A 16450-nucleotide genomic window follows, 5' to 3' on the forward strand; every position below is an offset into this window, starting at 1 on the left:
TACCACTGGCCAATCGGATGGTTCAGATTAATGTAACGTAGCAGGCGTAAAATAAAGCTATAGCAAAGTTGATACTGTGAGATTTCTAAACTTTTAAAACCATGACTAGAGAAAGACTGTCAACGAATAGAGCAAAGAGCTACTGTTTTTATGACTGAGTTCATGTTTAAGTTTTTACTCAGCACTGTCAACACTGGAAGATGGAGTCCATGTTTGGTCAGTGTCAGCAGAGGAAAGGGAGAGCGGAGGGACGTTGACTGACCATCAGAGAAGTAGGCTCTATCAACACAGTAATATAAAAAAGGTTATTATTATGCTCACTCAGTTGTGCCTCACAAGTGGTCCTTCTGTAGCTCAGTTGGTAGAGCATGGCGCTTGTAACGCCAGGGTAGTGGGTTCGATTCCCGGGACCACCCATACGTAGAATGTATGCACACATGACTGTAAGTCGCTTTGGATAAAAGCGTCTGCTAAATGGCATATATTATTATTATTATATATTAAGTAATACAACAACTGATCTATTACCAGTGTGATCATATAGCCTACTTCAAATGTTGAAATATCATTTTAATAAAATGGTTAGAGAAGTACAAAAATGCATTGGCAGGGCAATTCAAGCAAAGCTCATATAAGGTGATAATGTTTTGGGCCTATAGCCTAATGCATAGATTAGTTAATGTTGCGTAGGCTTACGTTTTTTAAGTAATGTTAATGTAGATCTCGGCTTGCATTTTGACTCAGAAAGTGATGTTGACTCAAAAAAGATTGGTTACCACTGATACACGGTAATAATAATGATTAATACAAATTATTATAAATGCTATATAAATATATATTTTTTCAAAATTGCATCCTACCTGAGTAGCGAGTTGCACAGTAGCCTGCATTTGATCGTACCAACTTTCTTCTCATCTTTATCCACTACAATATTAAAAGTTCTCCATACAAAGGACATTCATTCCTCTGGTAGGCCTTTCACTGTAGGCATACTCTCTAACTTTCCTTTAACTTTCTCTCCTCTCTCCCTCTCTCTCCTCAGCAGCAGATGCATGCTGATACTAGATATTAGATACTACTGTACTGTTGGAGCTAGGAACAAGCATTTCGCAACATCCTCAATAACATCTGCTAAATATGTGTATGTGACCAATAAAATGTGATTTGATGCACATAAGGCAGCGTGCAAGGAGTGAGAGAATGGTGCTGAAGTGTGAAATCGGGATGTATAATATGCAGCCCCCCAGCTACAACTTCACTTAATCGGCTTTTAATTCATTTTATAGGCAAAAGCCGTCTAACGGAAACCCTGGCGTGCGTGCGTGCGTGCGTGTGTGCGTGTGTGCGTGTTTGTGTTCCTCACCTGTTCCAAGATTAGGTCTTTCTTTGGAGGGGCAGGGTCTGTGACAGTGAGGTGACGGAGGAAGCGCTGGAGCTCCACCAGGTTGGCCAGCTGGTCTCTTACCACCTCTATCAGGAAACCACAGCTACACACAAAATAAGTTTCAGTTTGAGTTAGACTTTTATTGTCTGCATTGTGGTCTGTCTGATAGACCACCTATGCTATCCTGCACAGTTCTCAGAGCTCATAATTCTATCCTCACATATGTTCAGGAAGGAGAGACAATCATGTAAATAATAGTAAGAGAAAACACCAGTCAAAACAAAGCCTGGATACCTCATCTGTCTTCTAATCGGAGGGGAGATAAGAAAAGATTTTGAAGGACAATGATCTGAACAGACATTCTTCCTGAGCTATAGTTTTGATAGTTAGGATTCAGAGGCCACTCTTGTCAGAAGCCCCAGTACTGGCTGAGACTACTGTACCTTTAAGCCCTGGTTCTTGTTGAAGTTGTTGAAGTCATATTTCCTTTGGCAGTCTTCCTTCAGCACCAGGTTGTACAGAGCAATCCAGACCTGGCCGTCCAATTTAGTCACCTTCAGACAGAACCTTCTGCCATTTTCCATTAATGTACTTCTCTATCTCTCCTGTAGAAGGAGACAAAGGACATGTGGGTCTACTACACTAACAACTAGGCCAGGGTTCACCAACTGGCCAAATAGTTTTATACCCCCCCACCCCACATCCCAAGTAAAAAAAAACATATTTCTTTAGAATTTTCCTTGTTGGACCTAAAAAACTGTAAAAACACCAGGAAATCAGCTACAAGTCATTTTCATTTAGGAAATCTGTTCCCAAGTCTTCCCACACGTTTTGTCAAATATTATATCTGTTTGGGCTTCTTGCAGTCTACAAGTTATTTGTAATCATGTTCTGGCCCCCAACCATGCGCTAGTTGATAATCCCATTACAATATTCACACACCTCGACTTTTTTGCACATTTTGTTGTTTTAAAGCCTGAATTTTAAATGGATTATAATTGAGTTTGTTTCACTGACCTACACACAATAATACCCCATTATGTCAAAGTGGAAATGTTTTTAAACATTTTTACAAATTAATGCAAAATGAAAAGCTGAAATGTCTTGAGTCAACAACTATTCAACCCCTTTGTTATGGCTAGCCTAAATAAGTTCAGGAGTAAACATTTGCTTAACAAGTCACATGGACTGAATAATAGTGTTTAACTTGATTTTTGAATGACTACCTCATCTCTGTACCCCACATGTACAATTATCTGTCGAGCAGTGAACAGATTCAACCACAAAGACCAGGGAGGTTGTCCAATGTCTCACAAAAAAAGGCACCTATTGATATATGGGTCATATGAAAAAAGCAGACATTGAATATTCCTTTGAGCATGATGAAGTTATTCATTACTCTTTGGATGGTGTATCAATGAACGCAGTTACTACAAAGATACAGGTGTCCTTCCTAACTCCGGAGAGGAGGGAAACCACTCAGGGATTTCACCATTAGGCCAATGGTGACTTTTAAAAAGTTACAAAGTTTAATGGCTGTGATAGGAGAAAACTGAGGATGCATCAACAGCATTGTAGTTATTCAAAAATAGTAAACTAATTGACAGAGTAAAAAGGAAGCCTGTACAGAATAAACATATTCCAAAACATGCATCCTGTTTTCAACAAGGCACAAAAGTAGAACTGCAAAAAATGTGCCAAAGAAATTAACTTTGTCTTGAATACAAAGTGTTATGTTTGGGGCAAATCCATCACAACACATTACTGAGTATCCACTTCATATTTTCAAGCATGGTGGTGGCTGCATTATGTTATGAGTATACTCTTTTTTAGGATAAAAAACAAAAAACAAATAGAGCTAAGCACAGGCAAAATCATAGAGGAATACTTGGTTCAGTCTGCTTTCCAACAGACACTGGGAGACAAATTCACCTTTCCGCAGAAAAATAACACAAAATACAAGGCCAAAGATACACTGGAGTTGCTTACCAAGACAACATTGAATGTTCCAAGACTTAAATTGGCTTGAAAACCTATGGCAATGCTTGAAAATGGCTGTCTTGCAATGATCAACAACCAACTTGACAGAGCTTGAAGAATTTTTTTAAGCATGTGCAAATGTTCTACAATCCAGGTGTACAGAGCTCGTCGAGACTTAACCAGAAAGACACAGCTGTGATCACTGCCAAAGGTGATTCTAACATGTATTGAGATCAGGGGTGTGAATACTTCTGTAAATTAGAGACTGTATTTCTGCATTTAATTTTCAATAAGTTAGCTAACATTTCTAAAAACATGTTTTCATTCACATTATGGGGTTAAGAAGCATCATAACGTGAGTGAAAACATGTTTTTGGAAATGTTAGCAAATGTATTGAAAGAAACAGCATGTAGATGGGTGAGAAACAAAACCAATTCAATCCATTTTGAATTCAGGCTGTAATACAATGTGGAATAAGTCGAGGGGTATAAATACTTTCTGAAGGCTCTGTAGGTGAAGTGAGCAAGATAAACACAGTCAGACAATGGGTCATTCAAATCAACAACGCATCTTTATTATTGCAAGGAGTTGGTATTATCATTTTTTGGTACATTAATAAGCACATTTGACATTTGAGTCATTTAGCTGATGTTCTTATCCAGAGCGACTTACAGGAGCAATTAGTGTTAAGTGCCTTGCTCAAGGGAAGATCAACACATTTTTAACCTAGTCGGCGCAAGAGTTTGAACTAGCGAATGTTCTCTGAACTGGCACAACGCTCTTAACCGCTAGGCTACCTGCCACATTCCTCATTTTTGTGGTCTTTTTAAATTATTCCATTCATTGTTCTGAATGAAACTATCCCACAATGATTGATTCAAAGTCTGGATGGAAAAACCTGAGGATGATAACAGGTGACATTGGTGACATAATAGTAGTATATAAGTTCCTACATGTCTCAGCCTTTGAATGCACAGATCATTTCCAGAACATTTTGGATGAAGTCCACAGACAACAACAGTGATAAACTGACTTTTCTAAGGCATCTTTGGCCGAGGTTGATCCACATTGTGTCTCCTGGACAGCAGGCAGTTGTGTGGGTCAGATGAGAGGCGAGCAAGAGGCCTCTGTTTCAGTACAATCGGACCTCGTGTCTGTCTGTCTTTGTTAGAGAGATGACTTTCTCTATCAAAGTGAGTGTGGTTGCTGATTAAGCCAGGGTATCACTTCCAGCACACAATTATGTTGGGGTCATTCTCCAAGCGCTCGTCCAGCTCTTTGTAGCTCATTCCTGCAAATACAGGGAAAGGCGCTGCCATGAGAGATTACAGAGTATAGAACGATTTCTCAAAATACTTATCCAGCCCTCTGTCATTATGAATCTTCCTAAACACGTCATCACTATAAAACCAGTAATGTGTCATCATAAACGCCTTAACCTACCCGTCTTGCAGCAGATTTCGTCATAACTATGGCAACCAGTGTAAAGGCGTGGTGGGCGGCTCCTCTCGTCTCGTGTCACCTTAACAGGATACTTCTGCAGACGGCGAATGAGAGCCTTCATCAGTCCATACTGGATCAACCTCCTGTTGAGCATCACATGATATCACTATTCTCTACACTTCTCCACGTAGATGAGGATTAGCTATCTAGCTAAATCTGGTGCAATGGCATGTTGTACATGGTCCCTGACAAATAAATAAATAAATAAATATGGACATTGAGGTCTATGTCAACCACATAAACATCATGAGTCAACATGGATGCTTAATAACTCACCTCTCATCTACCCTCTGCAGCTGCTGTGAGTAGCGGGAGCAAAGATCACGAACTGTGGTGCCTGGAGTCAGACCACAGTACAGCTGGAACACATCCCTTAAACAGGCTCTCTTCTGTCCTGAAGCACACAGGCAGCAGAACTTATCATACACTCACTGTAACAAATTCTAACTTGTTCTGACTACAACTTTCCAAACTGGCTGTTACCTTTCTTGGTGACATAGTTGAGACACTCCTCCTGAATGGACCTGTCATCTATCAGGCTCTGGACTATAGGGGTTGTGCAGTACACATTGGAGTACTGGAGAGACACAACATACAGTGTGTTAGCAGGACTGTACACACACACACACACACACACACACACACACACACACACACACACACACACACACACACACACACACACACAGCACATTTCAGAAGGTATTGTTACTGAGGGTTTCATTACCTGAAATATTGATACCAAGGTTACAACACCATAATACCTGTGAAAAAGAATGTTCTCTTAGAATCCATTCCATGGTTTCATAGGGAAATGTTGTTTCATCATAAAGAATGTTCTCTTAGTATCTATACCATGTTTCATAGGGAAATGTTGTTTCATCAAAGAATGTTCTCTTAGAATCTATACCATGTTTCATAGGGAAATGTTGTTTCATCATAAAGAATGTTCTCTTAGTATCCATTCCATGGTTTCATAGGGAAATGTTGTTTCATCATAAAGAATGTTCTCTTAGAATCTATTCCATGGTTTCATAGGGAAATGTTGTTTCATCATAAAGAATGTTCTCTTAGAATCTATTCCATGGTTTCATAGGGAAATGTTTCATCAAAGAATGTTCTCTTAGAATCTATTCCATGGTTTCATAGGGAAATGTTTCATCAAAGAATGTTCTCTTAGCATCTATTCCATGGTTTCAAAGGGAAATGTTTCATCATAAAGAATGTTCTCTTAGAATCTATTCCATGGTTTCATAGGGAAATGTTTCATCAAAGAATGTTCTCTTAGAATCTATTCCATGGTTTCATAGGGAAATGTTTCATCAAAGAATGTTCTCTTAGCATCTATTCCATGGTTTCAAAGGGAAATGTTTCATCAAAGAATGTTCTCTTAGAATCTATTCCAATGGGTTTATTATCTGTTGCATCATATTACCAGTTTTAAAGCACTCACAGTAAATTCTGTACGGCGATCCGGACTAGATTAAGTTCAACATCCGCTTCTGCAGATATCTTCTGGATATGCCTGAACCCATCAATATAGGCCAGGATCTACAACAGAATTCAACACATTTCTAACATCTTTTTCATCAGCGCTTTAATCTGAGACAGGTGCATGATGACATTGCACAGTACTGGTCCAAAATTTGGACACACCTACTAATTCAAGGGTTTTTCTTTATTTGTACTATTTTCTACATTGTAGAATAATAGTGAAGATATCAAAACTATGAAATAGCACATATGGAATCATGTAGTAACCAAAAAAGTGTTAAACAAATCTAAATATATTTTCTATTTGAGATTCTTCAAAGTAGCCACCCTTTGCCTTGATGACAGCTTTAATAGTACAAAAGAAAAACCCTTGAATGAGTAGGTGTCCAAACTTTTGACTGGTACTGTATAGACAAATCATTGTTTCTCTGAAACCCTTGATGGGATGTCAGCCACACTGTATGTAAGCTTCTGGTAAGGATGAGGCGTGGGTCTATCTGTGTGAGCCACTGTCGGTGTGGCAGAAAGACCTACCTGTTGAGTGGTGAGATCCCACTGGGATTTGATGAAGTGGTCTTTGCACTGAGTGAAGACAGGCACGTCGTACTCCTGCACGATCAGAGGGTCCCTGCGCTGCTCAATCAACTTCAGGTTGATTGTATTGGACTCATCTAAATAAGAGGGAGGAAACTAATGGTGTGTGAGAGAAAGAGAAAAGACTATCTGACACATTGCTGTGTACAAATGCACACATACCGATGGGTAAGGTACAGGCTCCGGTAGCATTTAGCTCCTCTAACAAGGTGGACATAATAGGTAGCAGTTTCTGTTTGCTCTCCTCGTTCGATATGAACCCACTCTCCAGCTGCAAAATAAAGAGAAATATTAACACTTTGACCTATATATCCCATAAGACATTCAGATCTTGTGATGTTTTGAAAAAGAGCACTAGCCTCCAGGGAGATCCTTTTACCTCCAGCGTTGTGAGGTACCCTGACAGCTTCTTGACAATTGGCTCAAGGGCACAGGTCTTGGTCCTTGCATCGCATACAAGGCCCAGGTTAAAGAGCAGAGCATTACGGCTGTACTTCTTGTGCTCGATGCACACCGGACAACCAATTAACTTCTTCCCCATGGCCGTTCTACATCAGTCAAAGACAAGTCCATATTATGGCAAGAACCGCTCAAATAAGCAAAGAGAAATGACAGTCCATCATTACTTTAAGACATGAAGGTCAGTCTATTCGGAAAATGTGCAGTTTCAAAAGCCATCAAGCGCCATGATGAAACTGGTTCTTGTGAGGACCGCCACAGGAAAGGAAAAAATTGCAGCCCAAATAAATTATTCACTTAGTTCAAGTAACAGACACAAGAGGAGAGAAAAATAAGACCTGTTGTTAAATTGGACCATGAATAAGAATATCCTAATGTAAATTCCCAAGTGTACATACACAGTTATGAGTTTGTTCTGCAGTTCTGGTTTGGTAATGATGTACACCTGTACTGTGTCAAAGAGCTCCCGGGATATGTACTCCTCTGGAACCTGGAGAGGATAGAACACAATAGAAAGATGGGAAAAGATAGAACACAGCCCCAACAGATGACAATCTTTATTGCCCTCTCCCACCTAGACAAAAGGAACACCTACAGTATGTGAGAATGCTGTTAATTGACTACAGCTTAGAGTTCAACACAATTGTGCCCTCGAAGCTCATCACTAAGCTAAGGACTCTGGGACTGAACACCTCCCTCTGAAACTGGATCCTGGACTTCCTGACAGCCCACCCCCAGGTGGTGAGGATAGGCAATAACACAGCCATGCTGACCCTCAACACAGGGGCCCCCTCAGAGGTGCATGCTTAGTCCCCTCCTGTACTCCCTGTACACCCACGACTGCGTGGCCACGCACAACTCCAACATCATCACTAAGTTTGCCGACAACATCACTGAGTTTGCCGACAACACGACGGTGGTAGTCCTGATTACCGACAACAATGAGACAGCTTATAGGGAGGAGGTCAGAGACCTGTCAGTGGGGTTCCAGGAGAACAACCTCTCTCTTAATGTCAGCAAGACAAAGGAGCTGATCATGGACTACAGGAAATGGACAGGACGAGCACGCTCCCATCCACATCAACAGGGCTGTAGTGGAGTGGGTCGAGAGCTTCAAGTTCCTCGGTGTCCACATCACTAAGGATCTATCATGGTCCAGACACACCAACACAATTGTGAAGAGGGCACGACAACGCCACTTCCCCCTCAGGAGACTGAAATTACTTGGCATGGGCCCTCAAATCCTCAAAAAGTTCTACAGCTGCACCATCGAGAGCATCTTGACGAACTGAATCACCAGTATGGCAACTGCTTGGCATCCGACCGCAAGGCACTACAGAGTAGTGAGTACGGCCCAGTACATTACTGGGGCTGAGCTTCGTGCCATCCAGGACCTCTATGCCAGGCCATGTCAGAGGAAGGCCCAAAAAAGTGTCAGACTCCAGCCTCCCAAGCCACAGACTGTTCTAGCTACTACCGCACAGCAAGCGGTACCAATCCACCAAGTCTGGAACCAACTGGACCCTGAACAGCTTCTACCCCCAAGCCATGAAACTTCTGAACAGCTAATCAAAGGGCTACCCGGACTACTTGCATTTACCTTTTTTGGCACTAACTCTTTAGCAGTGACTATGCACACACTGGACTCTACCCACACACACTTACTGACACCCCCAACACACACACGCAAACTGATGAAACGCACTCACACTTACCACATAAGCTGCTGATAGTCACTTTACCCCTACCTATACAGTGCATTCGGAAAGTATTCAGACCCTTGACTTTTTCCACATTTGTTACATTAAAGCCTTATTCTAAAATGGATTCAATAAAACAAAATGTACTCATCAATCTACACACAATACCCCAAAACAACAAAGCGAAAACAGGTTTTTCTAAACGTTTTCAAATGTATTAAAAAAATTAAAAAAACAGATACCTTATTTACATAAGTATTGAGACCCTTTGGTATGAGACTCGAAATCGAGCTCAGGTGCATCCTGTTTCCATTGATCATCCTTGAGACGATTATACAACATGATTGGAGTCCACCTGTGGTAAATATCTGAGTAAAACCCAAGCCATGAGGTCGAAGTAATTGTACATAGCACTACGACCATGAGGTTGAAGGAATTGTACATAGCACTACGAGAACAGGGTCATGTTGAGGTACAGATCTGGGGAAGGGTACCAAAACATTTCTGCAGCATTGAAGGTTCCCAAGAACACAGTGGCCTCCATTATTCTTAAATGGAAGAAGTTTGGAACCACCAAGACTCTCCCTAATGCTGGCCGCCCGGCCAAACTGAGAAATTATATATATATTTTCTAATCCCTGCCCCCGCAGGGAGGCCTTTTGCTTTTGGTAGGCCGTCATTGTAAATACGAATTTGTTCTTAACTGACTTGCCTAGTTAGATTAGAGCAGTAAAAATAAATGTTGTGTCACACCCGTGGTATACGGTCTGATATACCACAGCTGTCAGCCAATCAGCATTCAGGGCTGGAACCACCCAGTTAATAATCCATTTTAGAATAAGGCTGTAACGTTAAAAGTCAAGTGTTCTGAATACTTTCCGAATGCATTGTATGTACAGTACAGTACATAGGTACCTCAATTACTTTGTGCCTCTGCACATTGACTTAGTACTTGCACTCCCTGTATAGCCATGTTATTTTCTAAACCCTATTTATAGCAGTTGTGGAAAAAGTACCCAATTGTCATACTTGAGGAAAAGTAAAGATACCTTAATAGAAAATGACTAAAGTAAAAGTTATCTGGTAAAATACTACTTGAGTAAAAGTCTAAAAGAATTTGGTTTTATATATACTTAAGTATTAAAATAATTACTAATTCCTTATATTAAGCAAACCAGAGGGCATCGTTTTAGTTTTTTTAACTTATGTATCGATAGCCAGGGGACCCTCCAAGACTCAGACATAATTTACAAACCAAACATTTGTGTTTAGTGAGTCTGCCAGATTAGGGGCAGTAGAGATGACCAGGGTTGTTTTCTTGATACGTGTGTGAATTGGACCATTTTCCTGTCCTGCTAAGCATTCAAAATGTAGAGAGTACTTTTGGTTGTCCGGGAAAATGTCTGGAGTAAAAAGAACACTATTTTGTCAAGGAATGTAGCAAAGTAAAAGTTGTCAAAAATATAAATAGTAAAGTACAGATACCACAAAAAAACTACTTAAGTAGTACATTAAAGTATTTTTACACCACTGTATATAGCCATGTTATATTTACTCGTTATTCATTGCGTCGCTATATCTATTTTTGATCTTATCTTTAGCTCTGCATTGTTGGAAAAGGACCCGTAAGTAAGCAGTTCACTGTTAGTCTACCCGCCAGGTTGTATACGAAGCATGTGACAAATAAAATGCGATTTGATTAGAAAGTTAGCTTGACACTGGTTGCAAAAACTGTCGAAACATATACTGTACACCACCTACCTGGTAAGTAATCTTTGGTCCCAGTGTGGGGTGAAACTCACTAAAAAATATACACTCTATTCGACTCATCCCCATGAAGACGTTGTAAAAATGACTTTAAACTTCAGGTAGTATAATAAAGAAAGAAAGTAACTCCAACTGCGTCAATCTTTTACTCCGTTCTCAGACAATGTGAATGCTCAATTGAAATTAAGTATATTTGAAGACCTACAGTAGCTGTGTATATATATAGTGGTTGTAAATCACTCTCTTGTTACTGTGGCTAGCTAGTAGCTATGATGACTCCTAATTCCTGACAGAGCAGGGAAGAGTTGTTGTTGACAGTCTACCCTAGCTAGCTAGTCCAGCTATCTCCAGCTAACTTAACTCTCTGGCTAATGTGTAAACATACAACTGGATCCTCTTGTATTTCCTTACAATTGACGACCAATCTATTTAAATGGCATGCAAAAAATATACCACATACAATCGAACAAGTGGTATGCTAGCTAGCTATATGGCTAACAACAACCTTGCGCTATCGATGAAACATGGTGGAGTTCCCGAACATAATTTACCCGCACTGCGCATTACTGATGGGTACGTTCCAGGACACGCCAAACAAGATGATGGATGTCAGATTTGGGAAATGAAATCTTTATAGTACACGTTAAATAAATGTCGATCAGGTATGAATTAATTTGATGCATGTACTGCAATTTTCTTCTTAAAAATATAATTTAATTTAACTTCATCCTAATTGTATGGATCGACAAAATACAGTTAACTTTTATTTTGGAAGGATTTATGAATTAATCTAATGCACTATTATTCTGAAAAAAGGAAGGATGCCCGGAAGTGAATACCTCTAATTAATTATTGAAATGGTTGGTTATTTTGTATTTAATAGTTAGTACAGTCATTAGACCACATTCAGCTGGTTTTACACAATATCCATTAATATAGTCAAACGATTATTTCGGAGTTTCATATCAGCTACATTTTTTACCTTCTTTATGTCAACTGCTTCACGTGTTGGTCTTCTGTCAAGAGAAAGTGGAATACCATGTGGATACGATTACGAAGACCATTGAAGGAGGTTTATAACTGCTTTAAACCACTTAAAGACGGATTTATTGGACACAAGGTAAATTAAGATGCCTTTCCTATAAAGTGTTGCACGTGGATTGCAAGGAAAGTGCGTTGTTTACAGTATAAACATAACTGGAATTCATTATTGAATGAAGCCTCGTAATATTCTCTCTATCGCTGTCTCGCTCCCTCCCTTCCTCCAGTGGCTGTGCACGTCTCCGTGTGTGGCTGAATGCGTCCCAGCCTTACCTACAGCGAGCAGGCTCACGGTGGAGCAAGCTGTCAAGTTATGGACAGACCATTTCCAGCAAAGAGGTGTCTCAGAGCCACATCTCTCCAGCCAGTACATCATTGCACATTTGCTTGGTGCTAAAACAGTGAGTTTCTGAACCCAAAATATGATCCTTGCAAATCATTTCCATATTCACCTTTCATCCTTCTCGGTCTATCATTCTCTCACTGAAGGAATCATCTAACCCTCAACCTCTTCCCCTCGCAGTTAGAGGGCATTGGACAGGACAGGCTGGCTGAATTCCTGACACAAGAACAGACAGAGCAGACATGGGAGCTCTGTTCCAGACGTCTCAACAGGTACATACAGTGCCTTGCGAAAGTATTCTGCCCCCTTGAACTTTGCGACCTTTTGCCACATTTCAGGCTTCAAACATAAAGATATAAAACTGTATTTTTTTGTGAAGAATCAACAACAAGTGGGACACAATCATGAAGTGGAACGACATTTATTGTATATTTCAAACTTTTTTAACAAATCAAAAACTGAAAAATTTGGCGTGCTAAATTATTCAGCCCCCTTAAGTTAATACTTTGTAGCGACACCTTTTGCTGCGATTACAGCTGTAAGTCGCTTGGGGTATGTCTATCAGTTTTGCACATCGAGAGACTGAAATTTTTCCCATTCCTCCTTGCAAAACAGCTCGAGCTCAGTGAGGTTGGATGGAGAGCATTTGTGAACAGCAGTTTTAATTTCTTTCCACAGATTCTCGATTGGATTCAGGTCTGGACTTTGACTTGGCCAATCTAACACCTGGATATGTTTATTTTTTAACCATTCCATTGTAGATTTTGCTTTATGTTTTGGATCATTGTCTTGTTGGAAGACAAATCTCCGTCCCAGTCTCAGGTCTTTTGCAAACTCCATCAGGTTTTCTTCCAGAATGGTCCTGTATTTGGCTCCATCCATCTTCCCATCAATTTTAACCATCTTCCCTCTCCCTGCTGAAGAAAAGCAGGCCCAAACCATGATGCTGCCACCACCATGTTTGACAGTGGGGATGGTGTGTTCAGGGTGATGAGCTGTGTTGCTTTTACGCCAAACATAACATTTTGCATTGTTGCCAAAAAGTTCAATTTTGTTTTCATCTGACCAGAGCACCTTCTTCCACATGTTTGGTGTGTCTCCCAGGTGGCTTGTGGCAAACTTGAAACTAACACTTTTTATGGATATCTTTAAGAAATAGCTTTCTTCTTGCCACTCTTCCATAAAGGCCAGATTTGTGCAATATACGACTGATTGTTGTCCTATGGACAGTCTCCCACCTCATCTGTAGATCTCTGCAGTTCATCCAGAGTGATCATGGGCCTCTTGGCTGCATCTCTGATCAGTCTTCTCCTTTTATGAGCTGAAAGTTTAGAGGGACGGCCAGGTCTTGGTAGATTTGCAGTGGTCTGATACTCCTTCCATTTCAATATTAGTGCTTGCACAGTGCTCCTTGGGATGTTTAAAGCTTGGGAAATCTTTTTGTATCCAAATCCTGCTTTAAACTTCTTCACAACAGTATCTCGGACCTGCCTGGTGTGTCCCTTGTTCTTCATGATGCTCTCTGCGCTTTTAACGGACCTCTGAGACTATCACAGTGCAGGTGCATTTATACGGAGACTTGATTACACACAGGTGGATTGTATTTATCATCATTAGTCATTTAGGTCAACATTGGATCATTCAGAGATCCTCACTGAACTTCTGGAGAGAGTTTGCTGCACTGAAAGTAAAGGGGCTGAATAATTTTGCACGCTCAATTTTTCAGTTTTATATCCAATAAATGTCGGTCCACTTCATGATTGTGTCCCACTTGTTGTGGATTCTTCACCAAAAAAAATACAGTTTTATATCTTTATGTTTGAAGCCTGAAATGTGGCAAAAGGTCGCAAAGTTCAAGGGGGCCGAATACTTTCGCAAGGCACTGTACAAGCTTAGTCTTAACGTGCTAGTCAGTGACGGTGCACTTGACCTATTCTTCTGTCTCTGAAAGCTAAGAATTTCATTGGAAAGTGTAGCCTACATTGCGTGAACATGTGAAATGTGCTGTGTGTTCAGAATGCCAGTGCAGTATGTGATTGAAGAGTGGGACTTCAGAGATCTGACACTGAAGATGAGACCTCCCGTGTTTATCCCCCGGCCTGAAACTGAGGTGCGGGAGAGTACACGCACACACACTATTTTATTTTATTTATTTATTTATTTTATTTTTTATTTAACCTTTATTTAACTAGGTAAGTCACTTACACATACTATAAAACAAGTTGTTTGAAACACAAGGGACCATAATCTCTTGTGATAAGAGCGCATTTAAATATTTCATTCTGTGACTGTCGTCAGAATTTCCATTGCAGAGACATGAAGCTATGGTTGCACGTCTGTCTGTCTGTGCAGGAGTTGGTTGGCCTAGTGCTTACAGATCTCCAGATGAAGCAGGGGACTGGATTAAGTGAGGAGACCAGCTTCAGGTGCCTGGAAGTGGGTTGTGGCTCTGGTGCTATCTCCCTCAGTTTACTTAAGAGTCTCCCACAGGTGTGCTCTCCCCCTCTTTTACTTTCTCCCTTTCTTTCATATCATGTTCCTTGATCTCTGAGCCCCTTCACTCAAACAACACTGATATTTGGGTTTCTCTCTCTCTCAGCTCAGAGCGATTGCTTTAGATAAAAACAAGGATGCTGTGGATCTGACAAGAGAGAACTCACACAGGTAATCATGAAAACGCAGGATAACAATTTTACTTTGATTAGCTGATTTTGATTAGCCACATTAATTCATGTTTTGTGAATATGTGCAAACCTGATTGGCTGTATGCTACAGTTTGGGGTTCCAGGACCGACTTGAGGTTCACCATATGGATGTGATGAGAGGTACGGTCAATAGGAATGATGGGGGAGGGATATTATAACATCGGTAAAGGAAGATAAGCCATACAGATGTTACATTCAGATTTGCCGATTTCAAGGGTGTGATTTTATGTTATGTTCTAGATGCAGACATAATTGTGAGCATGTGCAGTCCAGTCTCCGTTTTGGTCAGCAACCCTCCGTACCTGTTCTCAGAGGATATGATATCACTTGAACCTGAAATCCTCAGGTGAGACGAGCAGTCGCACGCACACACAAACGCACGCACACTTCGAGTTCAAATGGAAGTATATGAACTACAGTGTTCTGTGCTGACATCCTCAGGTTTGAGGACCATGCTGCTCTGGATGGGGGGAAAGATGGCATGCAGGTGATGAGACACATTCTGACTCTGGCTCCAAAGCTCTTATCCAACCATGGGTAAGGTACTGAGTATATTTTCTGCATCTAGAACATAACATAAAATCACACGCTTGAAATTGGTCAATATGAATGTATCATTGCTATCTATAATTTCCCTCCCCCCGTTGTTCCTAGGTACCTTACCGCTCATCATATCCATATGGTGAAACTCAAGTCAGTTCTGGAGCTACAAACTGTATTGGAAGTGTTTATGCAGGCCACAGTGTTTGATTTTAAGGAAATATTCACAGTAGGCCAATATTATTTTAGATGTACTGTTTTGTGGCGCACACTAAGAAGCTTTCTGTCTAGTCACTCTGTTGTATCTATTGTAAAGCAGGTCTCACTACTTCAATCTCTGTTATTCAATGGTTTGAGAAGTTTCACTTCACTGTGTTTTCATTTCTTCCTGTCTCGCAGTCGTGTATACTTGGAAGTAGACCCACGTCATCCACAGCTCATCCAGAAGTGGGTAGAGGAAAGTGTCGAAGAGTTACACTACTTGCACACGCATCGTGACATCACTGACAGGTCAGGAGTAAATCAGACTGCTATATCTTTGTTAAATAACTACATTTTCAAAACCTTCGATCAAGAAATGTATTCATATTGAACGCCTGATTCATATTCTCTCTGTCGCTTATAGGCCCCGTTTCTGCATCCTTCAAAAAAAGGAGTGCAACACAGATCAGGACCAGGACCAGCATTGAGAGACTGTGTGAGATATGGATCCTGTTTCACTGGCTTCAGACCAGCCTGCTACAGCCTCAACACCCACCATCCATCTGCCACGTACTGTACACACTACTGAGCTCAAATAATGTAGAAATTCACAAACACACACATATACATATCGTAGATGGGCTTCATTTATACCTGAGGACGTTGTAGGTGCTAATGTGTGTTTGTGTGGCAATAAAGGAGTGTGATCGTGACCGAGCGAGTAGTAGGTTGAAGGTA

General features: G+C 40.7%; 2 protein-coding genes across 7 annotated transcripts; one reads left to right on the top strand and one right to left on the bottom strand.

The window, feature by feature from the left end:
• Window positions 1–3917: 3917 nt before the first annotated feature.
• Window positions 3918–11463, bottom strand: nprl2 (NPR2 like, GATOR1 complex subunit). Of its 3 annotated transcripts, none has more exons than XR_004826538.2 (11): window positions 10877–11427; window positions 7814–7905; window positions 7336–7504; window positions 7119–7227; window positions 6897–7033; window positions 6322–6419; window positions 5596–5632; window positions 5352–5445; window positions 5145–5262; window positions 4809–4902; window positions 3918–4656 (listed from the first exon to the last, which is right to left on the bottom strand). XR_004826538.2 is itself a non-coding variant. In XM_035777187.2 (11 exons), the coding sequence occupies exons 3-11, from the start codon at window positions 7495–7497 to the stop codon at window positions 4589–4591; spliced, it is 966 nt and encodes a 321-aa protein (XP_035633080.1). In that variant the 5' UTR covers window positions 7498–7504; window positions 7814–7905; window positions 11434–11463; the 3' UTR covers window positions 3918–4588. The 3 variants fall into 3 exon arrangements, 2 of the variants coding, with proteins under 2 accessions (XP_035633080.1, XP_035633079.1); XM_035777187.2 differs by lacking the exon at window positions 10877–11427 and adding an exon at window positions 11434–11463 and having other exon boundaries at window positions 4809–4951; XM_035777186.2 differs by having other exon boundaries at window positions 4809–4951.
• Window positions 11464–11697: 234 nt separating this feature from the next.
• Window positions 11698–16429, top strand: hemk1 (HemK methyltransferase family member 1). 4 transcript variants are annotated; one of them, XM_035777189.2, is made up of 12 exons: window positions 11698–12002; window positions 12151–12324; window positions 12447–12538; window positions 14283–14376; window positions 14619–14756; window positions 14866–14930; window positions 15042–15091; window positions 15212–15317; window positions 15413–15508; window positions 15626–15664; window positions 15911–16021; window positions 16137–16429. In XM_035777189.2, the coding sequence occupies exons 1-12, from the start codon at window positions 11922–11924 to the stop codon at window positions 16198–16200; spliced, it is 1110 nt and encodes a 369-aa protein (XP_035633082.1). In that variant the 5' UTR covers window positions 11698–11921; the 3' UTR covers window positions 16201–16429. The 4 variants fall into 4 exon arrangements, with proteins under 4 accessions (XP_035633082.1, XP_035633081.1, XP_035633083.1 ...); XM_035777188.2 differs by having other exon boundaries at window positions 15626–16021; XM_035777190.2 differs by lacking the exon at window positions 15626–15664.
• The last annotated feature ends 21 nt before the right edge of the window (window positions 16430–16450 follow it).

The sequence above is a fragment of the Oncorhynchus keta genome, chromosome 10 (genome assembly GCF_023373465.1).
Source record: "Oncorhynchus keta strain PuntledgeMale-10-30-2019 chromosome 10, Oket_V2, whole genome shotgun sequence".
NCBI classification, from domain to species: domain Eukaryota; kingdom Metazoa; phylum Chordata; class Actinopteri; order Salmoniformes; family Salmonidae; genus Oncorhynchus; species Oncorhynchus keta.